Genomic DNA, 23,561 nt, shown 5'->3' with positions numbered 1-23,561 from the left:
GCTTGCAATGTCAGAACAGGAAAGTAATTTTAAATGTAGAAAACAAAACTGGGACATTTATTCATAACTCAAAAGAAACACTAAGCAGGAAAGGGTAAGAGATTAAATATAAAACACAGTGAGTTCCACCCCAGCCCTATTTCCCCAAAGCTGCATGGTCAAATGGAACCTCTGGAGAGAACATCAGAACAACAGAAGATGGGTCAGCGACGCCTTCGGTCTGGACTCCTGCTGCGTCTTCGGCCACCTCTAGGGACAAGGAAAAGAGATAGGGCCCATCAGAGAAATACAATACAATGTCCTTATTCTGTTTTGCTCATATTCTCTTCACTAAGATAATGTTTGCCCTCTCCACTTTACCTCCTCTTGCCCTTGGGTGGACCCCGAACAAAACACCAGTCCACGCTGATTGGCTGTCCCATCAAATCCTGGCCATTGAGTCCCTCCATAGCAGCCTGGGCCTCCTTGTATGTTTCATACTCAACTAGAGTATACCCCTAGGACAAGTGAAAAGACAGATTAGATTATGAAAACCCTCCTATTCCAGCAAGCTATTTTCTATTCAAATAGGAAAATCTATACTCTCAACAACGAATATACATCATATACCTCTATTATATATACAACTGTGTGTCTGTTTCTGTCTCTTTGCTATGTCTAACAAAATCAATTCCCAATGTCATTTTATTTTAACTTTGCTCTTGGCCAACCACAACAAACATGGGAGAACTACCAACGCTGTCTAAGGATTATGGGGGAAGAGAGGTAATGGAGTATCCCTCAGGATACCTTCAGATATCCTGTTCGCCTGTCCAGGTTGAGATGGATGTTTTTTATTTCCCCATACTCTGCAAATTTATCATGGATGTCTTCTTCCGTGGCTTCCTCATGGACTCCAGTGACAAAGAGAATCCAACCTTCAACAGCTGTTGGGGAAGGGAGGGAGGCTGTTTGAGGTTATGAGAGAAAAACTTCAAACAAGATCACAGAAGTAGACTATGTGCAGACACCACAGAGATTGGTTAAGCTACCTCTGACTCCATTCCTACTGGGTTTTATTTCACTGTTCCCTAATTCTCTACAGACAATCTCCATTTTACTTACAGCGCTGTGGTCCGGGTTCATCACCATCCTGCTCCACGCTGTCATAATCCTCACGCATCCGCGCTCGAGACCCCTCTTCTATTAGAAACATACACGAGATCACCGGAAAATCCCCCATCTCCCACTGCTCACCATAAGTCTGAATGGGGACTCCAAAACTCAGTTCTCACCATTCTAGATACCATTTCACCCACAAACACTCACCAGAGCCAAAGCCACGACCTTTCCGTTTCTTTGCTTTTTCTTTCAGTTTGTGGATGCTCTCTGGAACCCCAGAAGTGAAACAATAAGTGACAGAGATAACAGTTTACAACTAGCGTCTCTTTTCCAGACATCATTTGAAAGCCGACCTCACCACCTCCAGTCTCAGTCCCTTCCTGGACCGCCCCCGTTCCTCCCGAAGGAGGCGGGGTCTCCAAGCCAACGGAAACCCAGTTCCCGGCTCGCATCCTCCTCGCTGGGGAGAAGGGAGATTACGTTTTTCTAATACGCCCTTCTCTCGCACCTTCCCTGCTTCCCGCAGCCGCCTCCACTGTCCTCACCGTCCCCATCCTCATCCATGGCGAAGTCCTCGCCCCCGGCCTCATGAAGATCCAGCACGTCCGCCATCTTGCCTTCGCTCTAACTCCCGGCCGTGCCTCTCAGGCCCGAGGCTCCTCGGGTAGCTGTCGCGGAGGGGAAAGGTCGCCAGTCAAGTTGACCAATCAAAAGCTAACTAAGTCCCGCCCTCGGCGCGGTGAAAATACGCAACGGAGGCGGGCCTAGTTTGGGAAGATCCCGGAAGTGTTCCTGTAGCCATCTTGAGCGGGTCGTGAGCGGAAGGCCCCGGCTCTGTGAGGGACAGGCTCGGGGGTGGGCGGAGTCAGTAACTTCCGCTCAAATAGGGTAGCTGACGGAGAAGCCCAGCCTAATTTTTTTTTGTTGAAGGCTTGCTTCGCGTCTCCTTTCACTCCATACTAGGGAATGGAAGTTGAAGAAAGATTTTTTCTCTAAAAACTTCCAGACCTATACTGTGCCGAGGAGCAGCCTGATCTATGATGGAAGCATTAAAAAAAATATATATATAGTTCAGTCAGCAGTTCTGCTTCAAAAAGCTGCTTCTGGAACGTACTGCAGCATGGATTTTTCTCTCCTAAAAAAACCCTAGCAGACCTGGTTGTCCGGTGAAATACGATTGGGGAGACAAATATCAACTTTAAAGAAAAAGAAAACTCACTCAAATTCTTTCCTCCACTTATGGAAATTAAAAAAGAAAAATCACGGCTTTAAACAAAATAGGAGCCTTAGCTTCTCTGAGGATGGTACAAATATTTAACGTTTAAAAACCTAGGAGTTGAGGCAAAACCCATATTGCCCCCACATTCTGGAATCTACATAGACCTTAAACAATAGTGGACTGTGGGTTTATTCATTAATGTTAAAGTCGAACAGTTATGCATGTCGATATGTGTGTCTAATATTTTAAGAGGTGCTGGCAGAACAGGGGGAAAGTCCTGTGTTGTCAACAGTCACTTTATAATTACATTAGGAAAGTGATCATTGCCATAGCACAAAGTGCTATGGCGGAACAAAGAAAATTTCTAATAGGACCAGAAGTAAGGAGAGTGCATGTAAGGGGGGCCCTCCATTTGAACTAGGACTTTAAGGTTGGGTAGTTTTACAGGGAAAGCAGTTGTACTGAGACTTAGATACATCTATTCTCTGCAGTAGGTACTGTGGTCTTTGGAAAAATGAGTTGGTCACATCTCTACTGAAAATCCTCCCTTGACTTATTTTTGCACTTAGAATGAAAAAGTTCAGGCTCACACAGCCTGCTCTTTCTCTCTCCCACCTCTTCCACCACCATTCTTCCCTCTCACCCATTAAACTCTCCCTATACTTTCTCTCAACTATGTTGTACTCCTTCCCATCTAAGGACTTTTGCAACTCTCCGTCCCTGATCCTCTCACTCCAGCTATTGGGGTCTTCACTCTTATTTCCTTCACAGGATTTAAACTCAAAGCTTTAATTACCTTGCTTATTTTCTGACTTGTTTATTGTCTATTTTGACTTGTTTATTGTTTATTGTCCGAATGGCAAGAAACTCTATATTCCTGATGCTCTATAACTAGGAAATAAAGCTGGAAGTATAGTTTAGGGTCAAACTGTATGCCATGCTAAGGATTTTGGAACTTACCCTGTAGGCAAGAAATTTTTCCAGTTCAATATTTTAGTACTCATAATTTTTAACATTTGCAAATAGCCCCCACACTATTTTTGGTTCTTATTTTTCCTTAAATAGACTGGCATTTTAAAAAAATTTACACTAAGTTTAAATATCACTGCCATAAATGGAAAAAATTTTTTTCTATTACAAACTTAGATTAAAACATAACTAGTAAAAATAAAAATGTTTCCCCATCTACCACCTAAGGTCATCTCAGGTAACACCAAGGGTTCACATATAAACCTTTGGGAAGTGCTGCCAAAGGTAAAGATAGCTAAGTGATGGTTTAAGCAAGGGAGTGGTACAGCTATAAGTATTTTAGAAAGAAATCTGATAGGAGTGTGGAGGATGTTAAGAATGAAGGTAGAGACTAGTTAGGAAAAGACTGCAGTGGTCCAGCTCAGAGGTGAAAAAGGATTGAACTAAGAGAGTAGATATGGACAAAACAGGTTAGGAAGTTTATATAGGAGGTAAACTCAACAGTAAGTGACTGATTAGATGATATTAGGGGAGAATTGAGGATGAATCTGAGGTTCTAGCTTAGATAACTGGGCAGATAATTTCAATAACAGATCTGGGGAGTCAACGAGGAGCATGCATGGAGAAAAGGATTTTATTTTAGATATGTAAGTTCAAAGAGCTTGTGTCATCCGGGTGGTAATGTTTAGTGTGTGGAAATATAGATGTAAGAGCTCAAGAGAAAAACAAAAACAAACAAAAAAGCCCAAAACAGTTTGGGATGGAAGAAATAGGTTTGAGAATTGTGTGTATAATAGCATTTAAGCCACCTTTGTGGGTGAGATTGCTTGAGGAGAAAGCGCCAAGGACAAAATCCAAGCTCCTCAAATGTCTGGAGAAGGGGAAACAGAATACCCTCCCCTGGTAGTACAACCTTATTTCTACCACCCCCAAAATACTCATAGGAGTTCTTTTTAAGTGTATATATGGAAGAGAAAGTATCCTCTGATACATAAGTCTCAAGAAAGAGTCAGTCTGGCTTACTAGACAAAAATTTATTTTTAATTGTATAAAATTATACATATAAAATACAAAGAAAAGTACTAAAAAGGTAAGTAAAACTTTCACACCAGAAGTGGACAGATATGGGAACAATTTTTCTCAAGTTCTTTGGGCTCTTACTGGTAGATATTTGAGAAAAATAATCCAGGAGGTGCAAGGACAAATTCTTCCCACAACTCACACGTCTTAACACTTCCCAGAGAAAAGAGCACAGGAGAAAAGAGGGTTTATGATTTCTGGATTATAAGTATCCATAAAGACTGAATAGACACACCTCTTATTTAATGTAGGAGCCTCTGCTCAAACCCTACATTTGCTTCATGGAATACAGAGATGGCGCTTGGAGAATTCAAGGACATCTCTTTCAAGCACTAATACAATTGCTGCTAGATTCCTTACCTCTGATCCCACAGGTACTGGTCACCAAGATGATTTCAGAAGCAAGAAAGCTAACCTTCATCTTTTCCCTATCTGATCCAAAACAGCAAACTGTAGCGTGTTTCCTAACCTATCTCTAAAAACAAAGTGCATAGCTGTTAAATGGGAAGTACAACTGCAGGAGCATTGAATTTCTCAAACTCAGTTTAGAAAGTGCATTGAACTATAACACAGCATAAAGGAGATTACAGAAAAAAGGGGGAAATATATTTTAGAGAGACCCACAAAAAAACTTCCCAAAGGGAAATTCTTTAGCTGTACTCCAGATCATTTCTGTCCTATTTCCCCTAGGAAAGAGGTGGGGGAAGAGAACAGTATTAAAAACACAAGCAGCTGATCATTGATTCTCTTTCCTTTCCTGTAGTCTCTCAAGGTTCCAATAAGGAAGTGCCATAATGCCAAAGTCTCATCTAATTTTCCTGATCAGCTCATGCTCTAATAATCAATGGAAAGGAAGAGGAAAGAAAAGAGAGAAAACATGAATCTAAGGTATGTACATCTAAGATAGTAAACAGCAGCAACTTCGTGGGAATAGGAGGGACATGGCCCTCACCAAATTGGACAGATACTGTTTCCAAAGGGCAAAATGAAGACCGGAGAGAAAGGAGGGAAACATGTTTTACCTTCTACCAATCTTTGCAGGCAGGAGTGTCTAAAGACAGGTCTTGACTAAGGTAAGAAGGGGAGGAGGAGTGAAAAGGGAAAACTGAAAGATAAGCGGCTTCAATCCTGACCCCTTCAGTAGAGCACATCTGGAGACCTGGACTGCTGGTGTGGTACCTGTGCCCCAGAAGCAGCGTAGGTGATAAACCCCTACTGGTTGTATTTATAAGTCTTCTCTTGTTCCTGGGCAGTTTCTCAGCAATAATTTTAAAAATAAGAAACCAGATCTTCACTTCCTTCTAAATAATAAAGTAAGGAAAGCCTCAAAATGAAGTACCATCTGGAGGCAGAGGAGGAGTAAGGTGGTGGTGGGGAGAGGGTGGTGTAGGCTATGAAATATCTGGTTACTGGAGGAACAGCTTGGTACCACGTAGGCCCAGCTTAAGATAAACCAAAGCCAAAGTCTTCATTTTCATGCCCCATTGGGTCCAAGAGAAAGGAGGAATGAGGGTTAGGGTGGGGCACACAGTCCTTATTCAAGCTCCCTGTTATTTGAAAAGAAGGAAACATGAACACAGTCAATCATTTTGCGCTGTTAAAATGACTACAGAGTTACCGGGAGTGTAAAAGCCAACAAAGCTCCAAGGACAGCCTGCCCTGTTTGTCAAGCGGCACGGAGATGTTTCAAATGCAACTACATCCCAAAGCTAGAAGTAAGAAAAAGGATCTCTTAGCAAATAGGAACCCAAGTGTAGAATTTATACATACATACACATATATATATCTGTATTTTAAAGTATAAAATTGAGAAAGTATGTACAGGAATCACTAAGTTTTAGAAAGGACATATAAAAAAGGGGCCTGGAGAGGATGGGGCGTATGTGGGTGGATGCCTAGCAGTTGGAAGAATGCATATTGCCCAACTGCCCAGCAGCCAGCATAAGAATATCTTTCTTCTCCTTGTGGAAGCGCAGCTCCTTGCCTGCCAGCCGAGCTTCATCCAGTTCCCGCTCAGTAGAGGCCAGCTCTCTAGACAGAGCTCCTGGCACACTCTGCTCCCGGCTCACCCAGTCCAGTGCCATTTGGTGGCGAATATCGTCATCTAGGGCCCGGTGTGAATAATGAGCCAGTACTTCCTGGAGGGCGAGAGGAATGTGAAAGTCACTGACAAGATAAAGGTTCCCACCACACTGACCCAACTGGGACTAGGAACTCCCAGCCTTTGAGTCCTAACTGAAGTCAGCACTTGAGTCCTCTGAGGAGATTCTTAAAGGAAACTTCCTGGTGGGAGAAGCAAGGCAGGTAAAAGAATCACAGTTAAGGTTTAACTAGGAAAGATTACAAGGAGTGAAGAGGGCACCCCAAGTAAGGCTTTCAGTAGTCACAATCTGGTAGGCCCGTGTATTTCTAACATGACAGTCACCTCAAAATTGTCCTTCTGCCAGACTCCCCTCCCCCACAGGGACTCTCACCTGCCGAGAGCACTGTCTTTCCCTCATGGCCTTAAGGCTGCCATTCCAGTGCAGCAGTTGAAAAACTGTCATCAGCTCCTGGAAGAAGAAAATATTCAGTGCCGGGATACTGGGAGGCTGCGTCAGAATTACAGGGGAAATGTATTTGTGGAAACATCGCATACCAACTCTGATGTGTCCCTGGGGGAAGGAAGATATTTACATTTTGAAAAATATTCTCATAACTTTCTCTCCTTTCCTTTCCAACTGAGCGTTAGTGAGTTAGGGATTAGTAGGAGGCGTGTGTGTGTGTGTGTGCGTGTCCGTGTGTGTGTAGACAGCCAGACAAATAGTACATATATATTGTATTATATATAGTACAATATATAGTGTATATATATATACACACACATATATGTGTGTATACGCAGGCTGACCCATGTTATTAGAGCCAGGGGAGTGGGTGGAATAGTATATTACCTGGAACTCCAACATTGACTTGCCCTTGTTGGATTCCAACATGAATCGGAAGGCACCAATCCCTGTATTTGGGTTGTCAGCTTCCTCCCTGTTGCCCTGGTAACAGAGGAAAGGAAAAGACAAATAGATTTTCAGTCAGGATTATCACCTCAAGCAGCACTGTCCAAGAGAAATATAATGCAAGCCACATGTTTCATTTAGTTGCCACATTACAGTAAAACTAAACAATAAGTATTAATTTTAATAGCATATTTTATTTAACCCAGTATACTCAAAATATTATTTCAACTATAATTAGTATAAAACTTATTAATGAAACATTCTTTTTCTTGTACTATGTTTTCAAAATCTGGTGTCTCTTTCATGCTTACAGCACGTCTCAGTTCATACTAGCCACATGTCAAGTGCTCAGTAGCTACTTGTGGCTAGTGGCTATTCTGCTGGTCAGCACAGTCCTAAAGGACTGGAAAGTCATCATACATTTTAACTTGAGTGATAGAGGAAAGTCAGGCTGATTTTCCCTATTTTACAAAGGGGGAACACTGAGACATAGAGAAAAGTCCTGATTTAGCCAAAATAACAGAGTGAGTTCAGCATACAGGACTGGACTAGCCTAGAGGACAACTGGCAAATGCATTTTAAAGGGAGACAGTATGAGTCATAAGCATGGCAAATTCTGGGTGGCAGTTTGGCCTCCTGGACACTTGCCTCCTGTGTCTTCTATTGGTGACATGGCCTGCAGGGGTAAAACTAAGACATACTATCCTATCTGCAAGCCTAGTATATGCAAAAAACAATGCAGTGTAGAAGGTAAGAGCATAGCCTGGAGCTCCTACCAGTCTTGTGGCCTTGGTGAAGTCACTTAACCTGTCTGTTCCTCAGTTTCCTTTTCTGTAAAACGAGAATAATCATAGGTCTACCTTATAGGATGTTTTAAGAATTAGAGATTTTTAAAAGTTTATAAAGGGATAAATGTAGTCTAACAATTCCAGCCAATATAAAATGTGGGTGTATCATTGTATTGGACTTGGTGTCCAGTGACACAGTCCAAATCCAGGCTCGTACTGGTTCTGGTTTGGTGCTATTTGGTGGTGGTTTCATATTACTGGAGATAATTTCAGATCCTGGGGCTCTCTCGGACTTCCAAAATAAGGGCACCTCCTGGCTTATTGGTGACCCTTTTGTCAACCTGATCTAGAAAAATGAGTCCAGGAGACTGCTGGGAACGCAGGAACCCAACTTTCTCCTCCTGCTTCCCGAGAGGTTTCCTGGTTGTTCCAGACAGTTCCACACTCCCCCCTCCCCTCAACCCCATGCCACCTCCCAAGATAAGAACTTTATTCCGCTCTCTTTGAGCAAGGAGACTGAGTAGAGGTCAGGAGCCAGCAAGTTATATCCAAATTCAGTTTATTGTGGGATTTTCTTGTATATGTATCACAGATAAAATAATGCCAGGCACTTAGTAAGTACACCACAAGTGCTAGTTGTTTTTTTTATTATTATTATTAGTTTTCACAGTGCTAGAATCAACGAGAAGTCAGAACTACTCGAAATGAACCCATTTTGTTTTGTGGCTCATGAGAAACAATCATGCCACATGTAGTCAATCTTTGTGGCAGAGCAAAAATCACAAAATTTCTATTTAGAAGTAAAAAGCTAGAAGGAGGAAGGGAAAAGGTAGTAATTTTCATTATTAGGATTTAGAGCTCTGACACAAGCAGCTGTTTTCATTTTTGTCTATAATTATTGAATGTGATACCTTACTTAGTACCTCCAAACGTTTCCATGGTATGGCACATAGAAAATCATGATCCTATCTGCACAGCCAGCTGGAGGATACAGAGCAGGCTGCAAGGCAGAGGAGTCCATCTGCCCCAGGCCTTGCTCAGATCCCTGAGAGTTGAGGGGGTCAATATCATGGCACATCTGTAACCTACTTGGGGTACAACACAGTGGCTTGATCCACCATTGGGAAGTTCTGCCTCATATGACACTTCTACACCTAACAAGATTATAAATGAACTCTATTCATTGAATAAACATTTAATCACAGAATACTTGGTTAGTGGTAGGAACATCAGAATATAATTAGAAAGGAATTAGAATTAATTTTAATTTAACCTACTTATTTTACGAACGAGGAAACTCAGACCCACAGAGGCTAAATGACTTGTCAAAAGACATAATACAATACAGTGTCAGATTCAGGACTTTTCAAGAATAGAAGCTGAAAGCAAAGAATGTGGACATTATACTTTACCCATGGCTAAGACCAAATGAAAATTGTTATTCTGCCAAATGGGCATTCCACTAGTATATTAATGAGAAATCCACTAAGTTCTCAATTTTGAGGGTTAATTGAAAAAGAATAGTGTTATAAAAATAATAGTTTACATTATTTTTCTTAAATACTTTGTAGTAGACACTGCTGTGACCTACCCACCATCTGCTTCCTTCTTTCTTACTACAGAACCTTAATCTTGTTCTAGTGCCTAGTCACCTCCAAATTGCCTCAGAGAAGAGCGATTTTATCCTAACTCCAGTGAGTAAATCCTAATTCCTTTTGCCTGTACTGGTTTTTAAGGTGCGAATTCTGGGCTTTGGGTGGTAGAGGGGAGATCTGCTGGAGAGCTTCTGGGAAAAGATTCCGTACTACTAAAGAGATGATAGAAAAATGATCTCTTTCTGTCTCTGGATGTAGTTGTATCTGTATTTAACACCTGAAATTCTGTAGCTGTCTTGCACCCTGAAGGGGGTCAGCCCAAAGGCAAAGCCAGTACCTAGAGCGTGGTTGAGTGGAGAGATGGAAAGAATTTGGGCCAGTAGATGGTGGCATTTTTGATCCACGGAATCATCTAGCCCTGAAATCTGCTCTACTTCTGGACTTCCTGTCATGATAATAAATTTCCTTCCTTCATTTATTAAGTCAACTTGATGTGAGATTTTTCTATTACTTGCATGCAGAAGCATCTAAAAAGATAACATGTGCTAAGTGCTGGAATATAGTCTCTTTTCTCCAGTGATAGGTATAACTGTTATCCTATTTTACAGGTGAGTAAACTGAGAAAGATTAAGTAACTTGCTCAAAGTCACATAAGAAGTAGAACCATAACGCTATGAACTCATCTACAAAACAGAAACAGACTCACAGACATAGTAAACAATCTTATGGTTACTGGGGAAAGGTGGTGGGAAGGGATAAATTTTGGAGTTTGAGATTTACAAATTTTAGGCACTACATATAAAAATAAATTTTAAAAAAGTTTCTTCTGTATAGCACAGGGAACTATGTTCAATATCTTATAATAACCTTTAATGAAAAAATATGAAAACAAATATATGTATGTATATGCATGACTAGAACATTGTGCTGTGCACCAGAGATAGACACATTGTAACTGACCATAATTCAAGCAAAAAAAAAAATGTAGAACCATAATTTCAAAACAATGAATTCAGAGTCCATGCTCATAACCACTGCTTTCTATAATCCAAACTACTGTTCCATTGTATAATACATTAGGTGATTTAAGGGTGAAAAATATACTTTCTTGATTTGAATTAATTTGATTAATATAAAAATGTTTTTATTTCCTGAAGATACTGCTGACTGGGGCAAAGAGTAAAAGGGGAAAAGCAGATGGCTCTTAGGTAACAGAGGGACTATGATTCAAAGTGTAAAACACTAATCTACAAACAGGTGACTGAAGCAGTTTAATATATGTAATTACATCTTAAATACAAAGAAAACGGACACAGAAAACTGGTCCGACTTTATCTCCCCATCGGTGATCTTGTGTGGAGGGAAGAAGAAGGCAGTGCTAATTTCTACACTGTCCCTCTAGACTAGAAAAGCCTGTCAATCGACCTGGGTCCCAGCCGCTACTTTACCATTTGCAAGCTATTTCACTTGAGGCAAAACTTCACTTCTATGTTTTTAGTTTCCTCATCTGTAAAATAGCAATAATAATAGTACTTATACCTCATGGGATTATTGTAAAGATCAAATGAGATAAAATACATATAAATCCTCTAGAATAGTCCCTGGCACAAAATAAATACTCAGTTAGGATTAGCTATGGTCATGTCATCATCATTAGCATTTGAAAGAACAGATCTTCTTTTTACAGAGAGTAAATAAATCATCTTCCCCATTCCTAGAAATGTAAAAAGGCAAGATATTGTATTTTTTTTAATTCTTTATTAATAAGATGAAGTAATGCAGGCAGGAATCAAGTGACAATAAAAACAGTCATATAAAAAAAAGGAACGACGGCAAAGGAAGAAGGGACTCAAGTCTTAAACCAAAATTAGGAAACACAAAATTCAAGCTCAATTTTTATTTTGTAATGCCTCTAAAGTTCCATAAATCTTGAAATAAAGGTTTCTAGATATCAAAGAGATACGATGAAAGGTACAAAATAACAACAAAAACATAAACGCATATATAGAATTAGAGACTGAGACATGTGGAGCATGTAATACGGAAGACTGACAGAAAATAAAGAAAGAACAGAAATGTAGACAGGAAAGAAAACCAAGAGTTCACGCTCTGTTTCCTGGTAATATGTAAGACTTCCCAACCTGCCAGCTCTCCCACGCCCACTCTCCTTCCAGCTCCAAGCAACTTACATTGAAAGATGCCAGGGCCTCAGAGACACTCTTCTCAATGAACTCATCAGTGATTCTTCGGGAAGGATGTTCATTAAACACAGAATTCATTAGTGCAATCTTTGCAGCACTCCGCCGGGCTTCAGCTTTTGTGGGGCAAAACTGGGCAGGGGAGAGAGAGAAAATATGTGTACGTGTGCATCTGAGAGTGAGGAAGAAAAAATGGGAGGGAAACACTTGGGATAGAAAACACTTGGATACTCTGGATAAATCAGTTTGCTCAACACACTCTCCAAAGTTTTTATTGTAAAATGGATGGGACATTTGGTAACATAAATTTGATTCAACATCCTGAAGTCATTAAGGAACTGGAGACAGCTGCAGCTCATACCAAACTGAATGCAGAATGAAGACCGCTGAAGTCAGCATATAATCACTGGATATGAAAAGTACCCCTGTTTAAACTGTCAACAGAATTAATTACTCAAAAGCCAGATTCTGTTCAGTCTGTTAGAAATATCTACCTTGTTCTCTTTTTCTGCAAACGGGCAAGATCTTTTTTATCCTAAGATTAGAACAAATTTGTGTCTGAGCTGCTTCTGCAGGGCAGACCTCTAAGCTCTATCAGAAGCACCCATTTGGAATTCTTGGACTTTACTTTTAGTTGTGTGCAGGCAATTCCCCCAGTAATGCAGTGAGCTAAGGAGCTATCCCTGAACAGAGCCTATGGTCTGAGGAAGGATTTTATAGTCTTTTTTTCCCCACCAGTGGAAGCAAAGAGGAAAGAGGTGGCTAGGAAAAAGGAAAGCTGACCCAAGGAAAACAAGAAAAAATTTAAAAATTAATTCATGTTTTTACATTGTATCCAACATAGGTATCATAAAACAGGTCTGATTTTCAGACATCTTGAATCACACCACTTCAGATCCCTAGCCACCTTTATAATTCATCTTTACTGGCTGCCTCCAAGGCCTCTGTGCCCTTTGTCATTTATGATTAGGATTAGAGAAAAGGAAGAAAGTGATGTCATAGTTTTAAAAAGTAGACAAGGATATGTTTGCTACTTAACCATCCTTAGTATCAATAATCCCCGGTTTCCTTTAGCTGACAGGTCCCTCTGAGACAGCGTACAGGGCTTGGTGCATTAACCCTAAGTATTCTTACTTCTTTGATGTCTCTGTTTCTACTCCTCTCTGTTTATTAGCCTGCTGCCCATTCTACTGTATAGTGCTCTTTCTGAAAAGTCACCTGTGAAGAAAACCACCAGGAGAAGTTTCACCTGCAAAGTTGAAATGAAGGATACAAGCTAAAAGGGGCCAAGATACAAGCTAAAAAGGGCTAAAAGGGGCCTTTCAGGAAATAATGGAATCAAATTACTGTAATAGTCTAGTCGGACATCACCATAAAATGATCAAATCCTTATTCAACGGTATGATGAGGTGGGAGAAGGAGAGAAAGATCTTATCTTCCACAAGAAAAAGATAAACATTAGTCATCATCATGGTCATAAAATTGTATTTCTGAAATGGGTGGGGTTCTGAGAGAAAAAGCTGGTCACCCGACTTGAAATGAAGCTTTCTTACGACTGTTTCTGTTTGAGGCAAGAACTGAGCTGCAATGGTACTCATTCATGCAACTCATTCATGCAAGATGTACTAAGTACCTGTTCCGTGCTGGGCACTGAGTTTGGTGGTAGGGATTTAAACTGAACAAGAAGACGGACGCTATCTCTGCCTCTGCAGAGCACAGTCAACCAGGAGAGAGAAACAGTCAGTTATGGTATGTTGTGGTAAGTGATCTGATAGCAGACGTTCAAGGTGCTGTGGGTGCACGTAGCAGGGGGTATACCTTTGTCTAAGGGTTATACAAACCGTGTGGAAAACAAAACATAAGTGTCTGGTCTCTTCTCTAACATCCTTTGCAGGTTCTAAGTCGACATTTCAGAAGATTACCTTCCTGTCTACAATGTGAAAAATCCACTTTGATAATAATATTTATACTAGTTGAATTTCTCATTACCCTATGATAGCATCACCTCTTTTCATCATCATATATTACAGGTCTCCCATAGACTTGTAGAATGCTAGTACTGCAAATACTGGTTAGAAATCATCTCATCTATCTCCTTCATGTTATAGATGGGGAAACTGAGGCCCAGAGAAATTATCCGATTTGCCCTGCTGGCAGTCAGGGGAATCAGAATTTGGATCTCCTAATTCTTAGATGAGTACTACTCCCACCATATATAGTCCCTCTCCTTTGATCTCTTAGAGAACTCAAATATTGCTTTCCTTAGTCATAGCCTATGAAAAAGTACTGAGGGCAAAGAATTTTATTCTGTGTTCTCAAAAAGAGATAGCAGGAAGTTGGAAAGCCAGATCAGAATATGAGTTAGGTGCTAGCCGTCTGCTTTTCTTTCAGCCTGCAAAAACTCAAACCCACTTTGAATTGGAGCATGGTTAAAAGAAAAGCATGTTACTGAGGTTCTTTTGTGGTCACATGAGCCTCAGATGTTTACTGGAATGATTTTCCCAGAACTGGTTCAAGTCTTTAAATCTGCGATTTTAGACAGAGACTTATGGCCAAGTGATAGAGAAAGCCATTACTAGCACATAAGCCTTTATCTTTGCTACTGCTGCCTCACAGCTCTTACCTGGAAACTCCCAAAGCAACTTCCCCCGGGCAGGGTGACATAGCAGACATAGGGAGGGCTGCTGGAGGGAACCATCTCATAAACCACCAGAGCCCCATTCTTCAAGTCCGCCCCACGGGACTGCTTCATCTGCCAGAATTCCTGAAGCGCCTCCACCACATTCACTACAAAAAGAGAAGCGGTTAAGTTCAGCAGTGAGAACGCTTCCAAGTGGTGCTGTGCTTCAGTTCGGTACCTGTAACATGTGCTTACATTAAAAGTCGACCCGCTTAGTTCCCTACCCATCACCAGTAACATTTAAATTAATAAGCCTAGGCTGTGATTAAGTCTGTTTGCATAGGAAGACCAGAGTAGGCCTGCCCTCCCCAACCTCTCTAGTTCACATTTTGATTAGTCCTAGACAGCAAAGGGGAGTAACTTCAATATAGGAGGCCAGAGCTTCCAAGGTCAGCATACCATTATCACTGCCTGATGAAGTACAAGTAGATTATTCCACGGTTGGTCAGCTGGCCTAGAACAGTAGTAACGATCATAATCGTAAGTGCTAGTATCTGCTGAACACTTACTGTATGTGGTGCATTTTCTCTAAGTGCTTTACCCATTTGATCACAACCACCTCATGAGGCAGGCAGTTTTATTATTTCCATTTTACAGATGAGGGAAATGACGCATAGAGAGGTTAAATGACTTGACCAAGGATATAACAGCTAGAAAGCAGCAGAGCAAGAATTCAAACCCAGGCAGTCTTGGTTCCAGAGCCAATGTTCTTAACCTTTATGTAATATTGTCACTCACGGAAATACGGCTGTATTAGCCATCTTCCAGGCTATGCTTCTGGTGAGCAAACCCATGGCCTAGATTCCTTCTCCATCCTGCAATACTATGTGTATACTATATATATGAGAAAGACAGAGAGAGAGAGGGAGGGAGGAGGAGAGAAAGAGAGAGAAGGGAAGCGAGAAAGAGAATGAATTCCGAGGCTTTCCCTAAGCATGAACAATTTTTTGGAAGGACTGTATATTGGGAAACACTCCTCCACAGGTCTCTTGCACTTCTCTCCATCTTGCTAGGTGTGCCAAGATGTCAAGGCCCTGCCTGCTCTTTACTTGGGCCATTTCTCAGGATTGAGTTTGCAGCAAGAAACCTTGAGAGATAAGATAATGTCTCCCTTTAGGACAAAGAATAAGCTTGCTTACTGCTTGCTATAAAATGGCAGGTTCGTGCTCGCTTCGGCAGCACATATACTAAAATTGGAACGATACAGAGAAGATTAGCATGGCCCTTGCGCAAGGATGACACACAAATTCGTGAAGCGTTCCATATTTTTTTTTTAAATGGCAGGTTCCCCAAGCTCAGTATTCCTCTCCTGTAATGCAACCCATGGCCCATGTAAGCATTCACCTGAGCCCTCCACGTCAGACTTGGCAGGCAAAGGAAACCAATGCAAACAGGATGCTTCTGCTACTTGTTCTGCTGTAAGTAATAAAGCCCTTTGTCTCTGACTCAGAAGTTTCTTGACTTCTCCCAGGATCCATGAAACAATAAACAGCTAACTTATTAGTGGTAAATAGGGTGAAATCAAACTCCAGACTTGACACTGTATTCCACAACAGTTCTCCTCATCCCCCAATACTTGGATTCAGTTATTTCACAAATATGTATTGAGTGTCTACTCTGTGCCAGATTATGTGCTGGATGCTAGGCTACGAAAGTGAGCAAAGCCATACTCTGTTGCTTTTCCTATGTAGCTTTCAGTCTAAACTGATCAAACCCAGGACCTTGTGCATGCTAAGCACATGCTCTACCACTTGAGCCACACCCTCCGCAATTCTGACAAGGTGAAATTTAAGCTCAGATATAAGTATGGATTCATTTGGCAAAAAGGTGAGATAAGGATGCTCTGAGCAGAAAGAACAGCATGTACAAAAGCTCTGCAGCAGCAGGGAACATGGTGAATAAAGGGACTAGTGTGGCTAGAAGAAAGAGAGTGAGGGGTAGTATAATGCAAAATGAAGTTGCAAAAAGAAGCAGGGACCAGATCAGGTCAGAGCTGGCGGGTCATGTTAGAATATTGGCTTTATCCCAAGGGCAATGGGAAGCTACAGAAGGGGTGTAAAGGAAAAGAGGGATGAGGTCAGTTTGCCTTCGGAAAGGATTGCTTTGACTCTAAGGTTCCAAACATTTCAAGTGGCTTTAAGGCCTCATAATAATAAATTATCACACACATTCTCTAATATCTTCCAACATGACTGCTCTCTACTCTTAGTTACAACATGGGCTCATTCATTCTTTTATATCGCATTAGAAAACACCAAGATGGGACAGCAGTGCAATAGATTTATTCAGGAGGAAGTAGGAGGAGGGAGAGCCTTCAGACCATGTTCAAGGTCTGACACCCGTGGAAGGAGAGAGGGAAGGCAGGAAGTTTGGATATGAGAGTCTCAGACTGCAGCCCAGTTCCAAGAAAGCTTTGGCCAGTCCAGTGGGAAGTCCTCGAACTAAAGGAATCCCGCATCTCACCAGGACGTGCCTGAGTTAGTGCTCCTGCTGCGCTTAGTCATTGACTGGGAGCAGTCTGCAGCAAGTGTGGCCTCAGTGCAAATGTGGTGACGGACTCAGAGGGGACAGCATTTTAAGGCTGTCAGTCAGTTATGCTCCCTGCAGCAGGAGACACAAACAGCCCATTTCATGGCTGCCACACACACACATTAAGCAAAAATTTGAGCACTTAATAGGTACATAGCTCTATTCTAGGCATTAGAGATGCAAAGATGGATAACAAACATTCCCTGCCAGGAAGATGTTCAAAATCTAGTGCCCAATAATAACTCATCTCACCTGCTCTGCAACTGAAGCAAGCACTCCATGTACCAGAGTTTGCAAAGCAGCATATGCTCTTTTCTAATACCCTATATTTAACTGACTTTTTAAAATGTTCATTCTTCCATTAAAAGACAGCATGAAAAGGAAACTCTCTCTTTCTCACTCTTAGCTTTAGTAGGGGCTCTTCAAAGATCACTGCTGCCCAGAAGGCTTAGCTACCTTTGTTCTTTCCATTGAGATCTTTTCAGCCCCAGTTCCCTCTTTGAGACAATTTAGCACAACGTACTGGGTGACAGCTCTCCTGACAAGCAAACAATAGGGAGAATACTGAAATAAAGAAGAAGGGGAGGAGACTGCTATAATGGGAAGGTCCTATTAAGAAGCATATGTCCATTCTATATCCAGTTAAATCCCTTCTGGCTCAAGAGTACAGGACCATTTTCTAATGATTATTGAAAGCCAAAGGAAATAGGAAGTCTTATTTCAGAAATGTGAGTATGAAATGAGAAACTGGGCAAAGTGATCAGGAAAAAAAAAAAAACAATTAACTGTGATCTGCATTTGAAAATGCTCACAGACTCATTCATTTCTAGAGTTGAAAGGGATTCTAGAGATCAACTAGCCCCAATTCAGGCTAAGGAAAGGTAAATGACTTGGTTGAGGTCACATAGCTGTGGCAGAGTTGGGGCATGAATGTAGATATTCTGATGCTAATATTATTTGGGAATCTTAGCCCAGGGTCCAAGGTCCAGTTCATGGTTGAGCTTCCTGGGGGTTCACAAGCCCCCTAAAACTTTAAGTAAAATTATGCCTCTATGCGTGTGTGCGTGTGTGCGCACATGCGAGTATTTCTGTGTATGTGTAAGGAAGGTGCTTATAGTGCTTCTCAGATTTTCAGTGAGACACAATAGATATAATGGTTTAGTTAAGGATGGTTAAAGGACAGTGAAGTAGGAGGGTAGCAATTACTGAGATATACACAACTGACAGCTACCACTGGGTTTAGGAAGTCACTGATGGATGCTGGGCTAAAAGGGACAAGAAGGACCAAGACAGGAATATTTAAGTGCTTGTACCATAATGTTGAACAACAACAAGAAAGAATAGTTTTGGGTTTTCCCTTAGGAGATAAAATATTAGATGAACATCTAAGTAGTAAGAGAGACAGACTGTATATCCACCAGAGTAAAAACATTAAAATAACACAATAAACTACAATAAAAATTTTATAAAAATAAATACAGTTTTGTGGTGGGGCAGCATGGATAGACAGATAATAAATATAATGAAATTGAGAGGTGAGTGAGAAGGTTCTCCCTGATCATACCAGATGGTGAGAATAGGCTGGACTGGCATAATTCACATTATTATTAAGATAGGGAATCTGATTAACAATATTTCATCTAACATTTCCTATTTCAGTTTGTAGAAGGTACCTCTGAATAGCCCACAGTGCTATTCAGTGTTATAGATTCTGGAAGGGAGGGATTGCAGAGTGACAGTGACTTTGGGAGAGGACTACGATAGGCTGAATAATGCACCCTGAGATATCCATGTCCTAATCCTTGGAACCTGTGAATGTTACCTTATGTGGCAGACTTTGCAGGTATGATTAAATTAGGGATCTTGAGATTGAGAAATTATAGTGGATTATCTGGGTGAGCCCTAAATGCAGTCACAGATGTCCTTAAGGAAGGAGACTTGATGTAACACAGGAGAGGAGAAAGTTTGAACATGGAGGCAGAGGCTGGGGTGATGCAGTCACAAGCCAAGGAATGCTGGCAGTCACCAGCAGCTGGAAGAGGCAAAGAAACATTCTCCCCAGAGCCTCTGGAGTGAGCACAGACCTGGTGACTTTGGCCCAATGATACTGATTTTGGACTTCTGTTGTTTTCAGCCACCAAGTTTGTGATAATTTGTTAGAGGAGCCACAGGAAACTAATACAGGGTCTAATGCAACATTCCAAAAATTGGAAATATTCAGATCAATCATTTTAACTCTACAGTCACGTACAACACAGAAACTGTCTGTAGTTCTGAGGAAAAGGAACAACTAAACAGAAAATATCATGTAAGATTCATTTGTTCAACCCAGTGGAGTAGCCAGGCAGAATTTCCAATCATGTAACCAGATTGTGATATAAAGAGACAGCAATAATTTTTAAAAAGGTAGGTTTGAAGAGGGCAACACAGAAGTTACAGAGCAAGGAAAGTGACTTGGTCATTCAGTCAATTGTGCCAGCTTAGAGATTGCCAGCTGTCAACCATCAGAAGGAGGGTCTATATGCCATGTGGGAAAAGGGGGCAAAGGAAATGGTAAGGCTAACAATCCCTATCAAATGCACAGTTTTCAAAGCATTTCCACATGCATAATAATAGCAACCATTCATCGAGTCCTAGCTAGGTGCTGCAGGCTTTACATTCATTATCTCATTTAATCCACACAAAACTATTAAGAGAGGTATTATAATGCCCAGTTTTTACCAAAGGTGAACAAGTTAAGGAACAGGCCGCAGTGGGAGAACCAGGATTTAGAATCAATGTTTGCCTCCCAAACCAACCCTCTTTCTGTTGTACTATCCTCTTTTATTGCACACATGCTCTATCAAGTTGACTGTGAGCTCCATGAAGATAGGGTCTGAGTATCTACCTGTCTTGTTCATCACTGCATCTGTGATCAATAAATATTTGTTGAATGAGTGAATGGAACAAATGAGGCCTAGAGAGACTAAGCAATTTATCCAAGATCACACAGCCGCTACTTGGCAGGACCAGGTTCTCTGATTCCAAATCGTATACACATAAACTGATTAAGGTCCTACAGCATACTGAGCTATATGTGTATCTTGGGTTGGGACTAGGGGGAGAGATGTAGGAAAAACAAGTGAAAAACAGAGGAATTGTTTTGTATAAATGCAGAGATCCTTCATGAGTGAAGGACAATCTAAAGACTATGCCTAGAAAAGGTCAATTTGGAGCAGTCAGGAAGAAGATGAAAGATCTGAACTGAAGATGATACGGTAAAGCATTACTGCATTGGGGAATGGTCTGTGAAAAGACTAAAGTAAATTGTATTCAGGGGAATAGAGCCAGCCCCCAAATACCATGCCATCAGTCACAAGGTTATGTGGGCACATGCCAATGGCAGCTTTGTCTATTAATTGAAGCAGAATAAGTGATTCCATGTGGTGAAAGACTTCTGAGCCAAATCGGCAGAGATTCTGCTTCCCTGAAGCTGAACTATCTGCCAAACTCTCCCAAAGTACTGGCTGGACACCCAGACTGGAAATGAGAAACTCAAGAATAAAAGAAGGACTGTGGTGGGAGGTAGGGAGGTTGGAAGAGAAAATTGTTGGAAAGTCTAAATCCTGACTGATCTTTGTCAGTATAATCCCCTTATTCCCTCATCCTTTCTAAGGAAATGAAAAAGTTTTTACAGAATACTCAGTTTAGACCAGAGCCCCTCCAGGTAACAGATAAGAAAAAGGGTATGCTCCTCTACAATATTAATAAACACCTGAAAGTTTCTCAGAAGAATTGTTCAGATTTAGGGTGACCACTCCTGGCTACTCCTATGCCCAGAGGCAAAAACCTTCCCTTGGTCTCAACTTAAAGAGACCCGAAACAACAGGACAATAGCTGATGGCAATTCCATTACATAGCCTTGTTAAATCTAGGAATTAAACTTGAAAAACAATTATATTCCCTCATGATGAATTTCAGGCTCATATGCATTTGTATTCCCAGCACCTAGCAAGGTGCCTGCCCCATCGTAGGAGTTCAAATTATTGAAAAACAAAGGAAAATTGCTGGTAAATTTATCATTGGCATATATAACAAAATGAATCTAAAATCTATTTTCATAGAAATCTCCGTGTTTACACTGTTAGGATTCAACAGTGGGAGAAAATAAGACATGTTCTTCTCAAAGAAATATGAACCAGTACACTTGAGAGCGTATTTGTCATTTTTTTAGTACCCGTTATGTGTCAGGTGCAACATCTCACTTAATCCACATCATAATTCTTGAGGAAACTGAAGCTCAGTGAGGTTAAGTGGCTTCCGCAAAGACATAGCTGGCAAGTGACAGAGATTTAATCTGGGATTTAATCCAGACTTGTCTGACTCTAAAGCCTGTGTGTGCTCTTTTCACTACACTTTTTCAGGGAGGAAAAAAAAGTCCTTACTATCTATATTGAAAGCCTCATAACCCTTCTCTGTATTATTGGTAAACTAGAAAGTTAAAGATACAGTCACTTCCAGGTCAGGCAGGACCTGGCCAAGCAGAGAGAAGTGATGTCTCAGAAATTCCAGACCTGAATTCTGTATCTCACAGCCCTCACTATATATTCCTTGTTATACTACAGATCTGGAACTCAAACTCTGGAAATTCTGCACTGGTTAAACAAAAACAACAAAGAAAATCCTCACATCCCCCTTCTCAGAAACCCTAGAAATTAGGCATCTTTCAGATGAAGATTTCTAATGGAAGGGTTTCTGCCTGGCTCATTTCCACTGAATTTAACACTGAGAGAGCCAAGGCCTGGGATTTATCCTTAGTTCCTGGGCAAGGGCCAGGAAAACAGAGTCAGACAGAGAGGCTGGAGTCGTGAGGCTCCATACTAAAACAGACACCAAAGTGAGATGCTAAGCTGGTGTGGACTCAATGGTATGGGTCCAGATTTACAAGCACCATTATAAGTGACTTGTGAAAGCACTGCCTAATTTCCCAGCAAATCTGAAGTTGCATTGGAAATTTCAGAGTGACATAAGTAAGAAAAGAATTTAAAAGTCAAGGTTAAGGAGATGGAGTAAATTAGCAGGGAGCCAGGAATTGCTGAGATCACAGAAGATTGAGAGGGTATGGTTGAGAAATGTCTTGGATCTGAGATAAAGGATAGGATCCCACACAATGGGGCCTGGTCCCCAAAGGGAGAAAGATGTTAAGGCATTAAGATACAGGAGGAATTTCATTCCTGAAGGGGAAAACATTGGGAAGAAAAGAGGGTTATATCTGTAAAAAAAGGATCCCTGGCGAATATAATAGTAACTCAATAAAGGGGAAGGGTGGGAGGCTTAAACATGAATATGAATATGAATGTGTGTGTGTGTGTGTGTGTGTGTGTGTGTGTGTGTGTGTGTGTGTCCCCCAAAAGGAAATTCCCCAAAAGGAAATGCAATGTGAGGGCTCTGCGCCAGGAAAAGCGATCCAGAGGACTGTGGGAGCAAAACTCCCTTACAGAGGGTGTCCCGCAGGAGGCCAGACCCGCAGACTCACCTCGGCCATAGCCCTGCGTGTGCTTGGCGAAGCTCCTCACCACGGCCTCCACGGCCTCCCGCAGCACCGCGGGGCTGCCAGCAGCGCCGGGGGGCAGCGGCAGCCCCGCGGCCCCAGAAAGGAGCAGCGGCGGCGGGGGCGGGGCGGGGGGCGGTGGGGCCGGAGGGGGGCCCGCTGGGGGTGTGGCGGTGGCAGCCGCCGCCCCAGTCACCCCGGGCCGAAGCGCTCGCAGAGTGCCCCTTCCGCTGGTGCCCACTCCAGGCTGCAGCCGCTGGGCTCGCAAGGTCTCCATCCTGGCCGCCAGCGGAGTAGCGGCCCGGAGCCTGCCAGCCCGGCGAGCTAACGGTCCCAGCCACCCCCGCCAGCGAGCGCCCAGGGACTGAAGGAGCTGCCGGAGCCCAGCCGTCAGTCAAGCGGGGGCGGGGACCATACAGGTCCTATGCCAATCACCGGAGAGGGGGCGGGAGCTGGCCTGCTGCAGTTCCGCCATAGGCCAGTTATTGAGGAGGGCGGAGGTTCTGAACAACCAATTGCAAAGAGAAAAAGTGATAACCCTCCACAGAGCGGAAGCTTAGGTTGGGCGAGTCTTTGGGAGTCTGGAGAGTGCTAGAAAGCGGGCCAGACCCCTGGGGCGAGGTTTGGGGTCAAAAGATAGGCCTACGTGCAAGGCTGAGGGGAACTGTAGACCGGATGAGAGGATTCTCAGAGAGCCTTTGTCCCCGACCATTGCATTACATAAATATAGATGAGGAAGCTGGTTCAGAGAAGTGATGTGACTTGTCCAAGATCACATGCAATCGGTGGTGGAGCTAAAGCAAGGAAAGATACTGACATTTAATGAGCATATACTTACTATATATCAGACACTAAACAATATACTATAGTGCAGTTTAA

The 23,561-nt window shown here is 42.0% G+C and overlaps 2 protein-coding genes and 1 non-coding gene across 4 annotated transcripts; 1 reads left to right on the top strand and 2 right to left on the bottom strand.

The window, feature by feature from the left end:
• Positions 1-36: 36 nt before the first annotated feature.
• RBM8A (RNA binding motif protein 8A) lies at positions 37-1,797 on the bottom strand. 2 transcript variants are annotated; one of them, XM_006212442.4, is made up of 6 exons: positions 1,647-1,797; positions 1,309-1,368; positions 1,105-1,182; positions 790-926; positions 361-497; positions 37-249 (listed from the first exon to the last, which is right to left on the bottom strand). In XM_006212442.4, the coding sequence occupies exons 1-6, from the start codon at positions 1,711-1,713 to the stop codon at positions 204-206; spliced, it is 525 nt and encodes a 174-aa protein (XP_006212504.1). In that variant the 5' UTR covers positions 1,714-1,797; the 3' UTR covers positions 37-203. The 2 variants fall into 2 exon arrangements, with proteins under 2 accessions (XP_006212504.1, XP_006212505.1); XM_006212443.4 differs by having other exon boundaries at positions 1,105-1,179.
• A 2,511-nt stretch (positions 1,798-4,308) lies between these two features.
• LIX1L (limb and CNS expressed 1 like) lies at positions 4,309-23,065 on the bottom strand. Its single transcript, XM_031688899.2, has 6 exons — positions 22,668-23,065; positions 14,567-14,730; positions 11,935-12,075; positions 7,303-7,398; positions 6,844-6,921; positions 4,309-6,507 (listed from the first exon to the last, which is right to left on the bottom strand). Exons 1-6 carry the CDS (start codon positions 22,957-22,959, stop codon positions 6,265-6,267), a joined length of 1,014 nt encoding a protein of 337 aa, XP_031544759.2. The 5' UTR covers positions 22,960-23,065; the 3' UTR covers positions 4,309-6,264.
• On the top strand, positions 15,787-15,893 carry LOC116284973 (U6 spliceosomal RNA). The gene has a single exon (XR_004194658.1). It is a non-coding gene; the product is annotated as a U6 spliceosomal RNA (small nuclear RNA).
• Positions 23,066-23,561: the final 496 nt, after the last annotated feature.

Source organism: Vicugna pacos, chromosome 21 (genome assembly GCF_048564905.1).
Source record: "Vicugna pacos chromosome 21, VicPac4, whole genome shotgun sequence".
In the NCBI taxonomy this organism is placed as follows: domain Eukaryota; kingdom Metazoa; phylum Chordata; class Mammalia; order Artiodactyla; family Camelidae; genus Vicugna; species Vicugna pacos.
This window is presented reverse-complemented; position numbering and strand designations above follow the sequence as displayed.

Coding starts and splice junctions, on each gene's coding strand:
- RBM8A (XM_006212442.4), bottom strand. CDS start 1,713: ATGGCGGACGTGCTGGATCTTCATGAGGCCGGGGGCGAGGACTTCGCC. Junction 1,183..1,308: donor AGGTCGTGGCTTTGGCTCTG/GTGAGTGTTTGT, acceptor TGTTTCTAATAG/AAGAGGGGTCTCGAGCGCGG. Junction 250..360: donor CCACCCAAGGGCAAGAGGAG/GTAAAGTGGAGA, acceptor CCTTGTCCCTAG/AGGTGGCCGAAGACGCAGCA.
- LIX1L (XM_031688899.2), bottom strand. CDS start 22,959: ATGGAGACCTTGCGAGCCCAGCGGCTGCAGCCTGGAGTGGGCACCAGC. Junction 7,399..11,934: donor AGGCCCTGGCATCTTTCAAT/GTAAGTTGCTTG, acceptor CTCTGTTACCAG/GGCAACAGGGAGGAAGCTGA. Junction 6,508..6,843: donor AAAGACAGTGCTCTCGGCAG/GTGAGAGTCCCT, acceptor CTCGCCCTCCAG/GAAGTACTGGCTCATTATTC.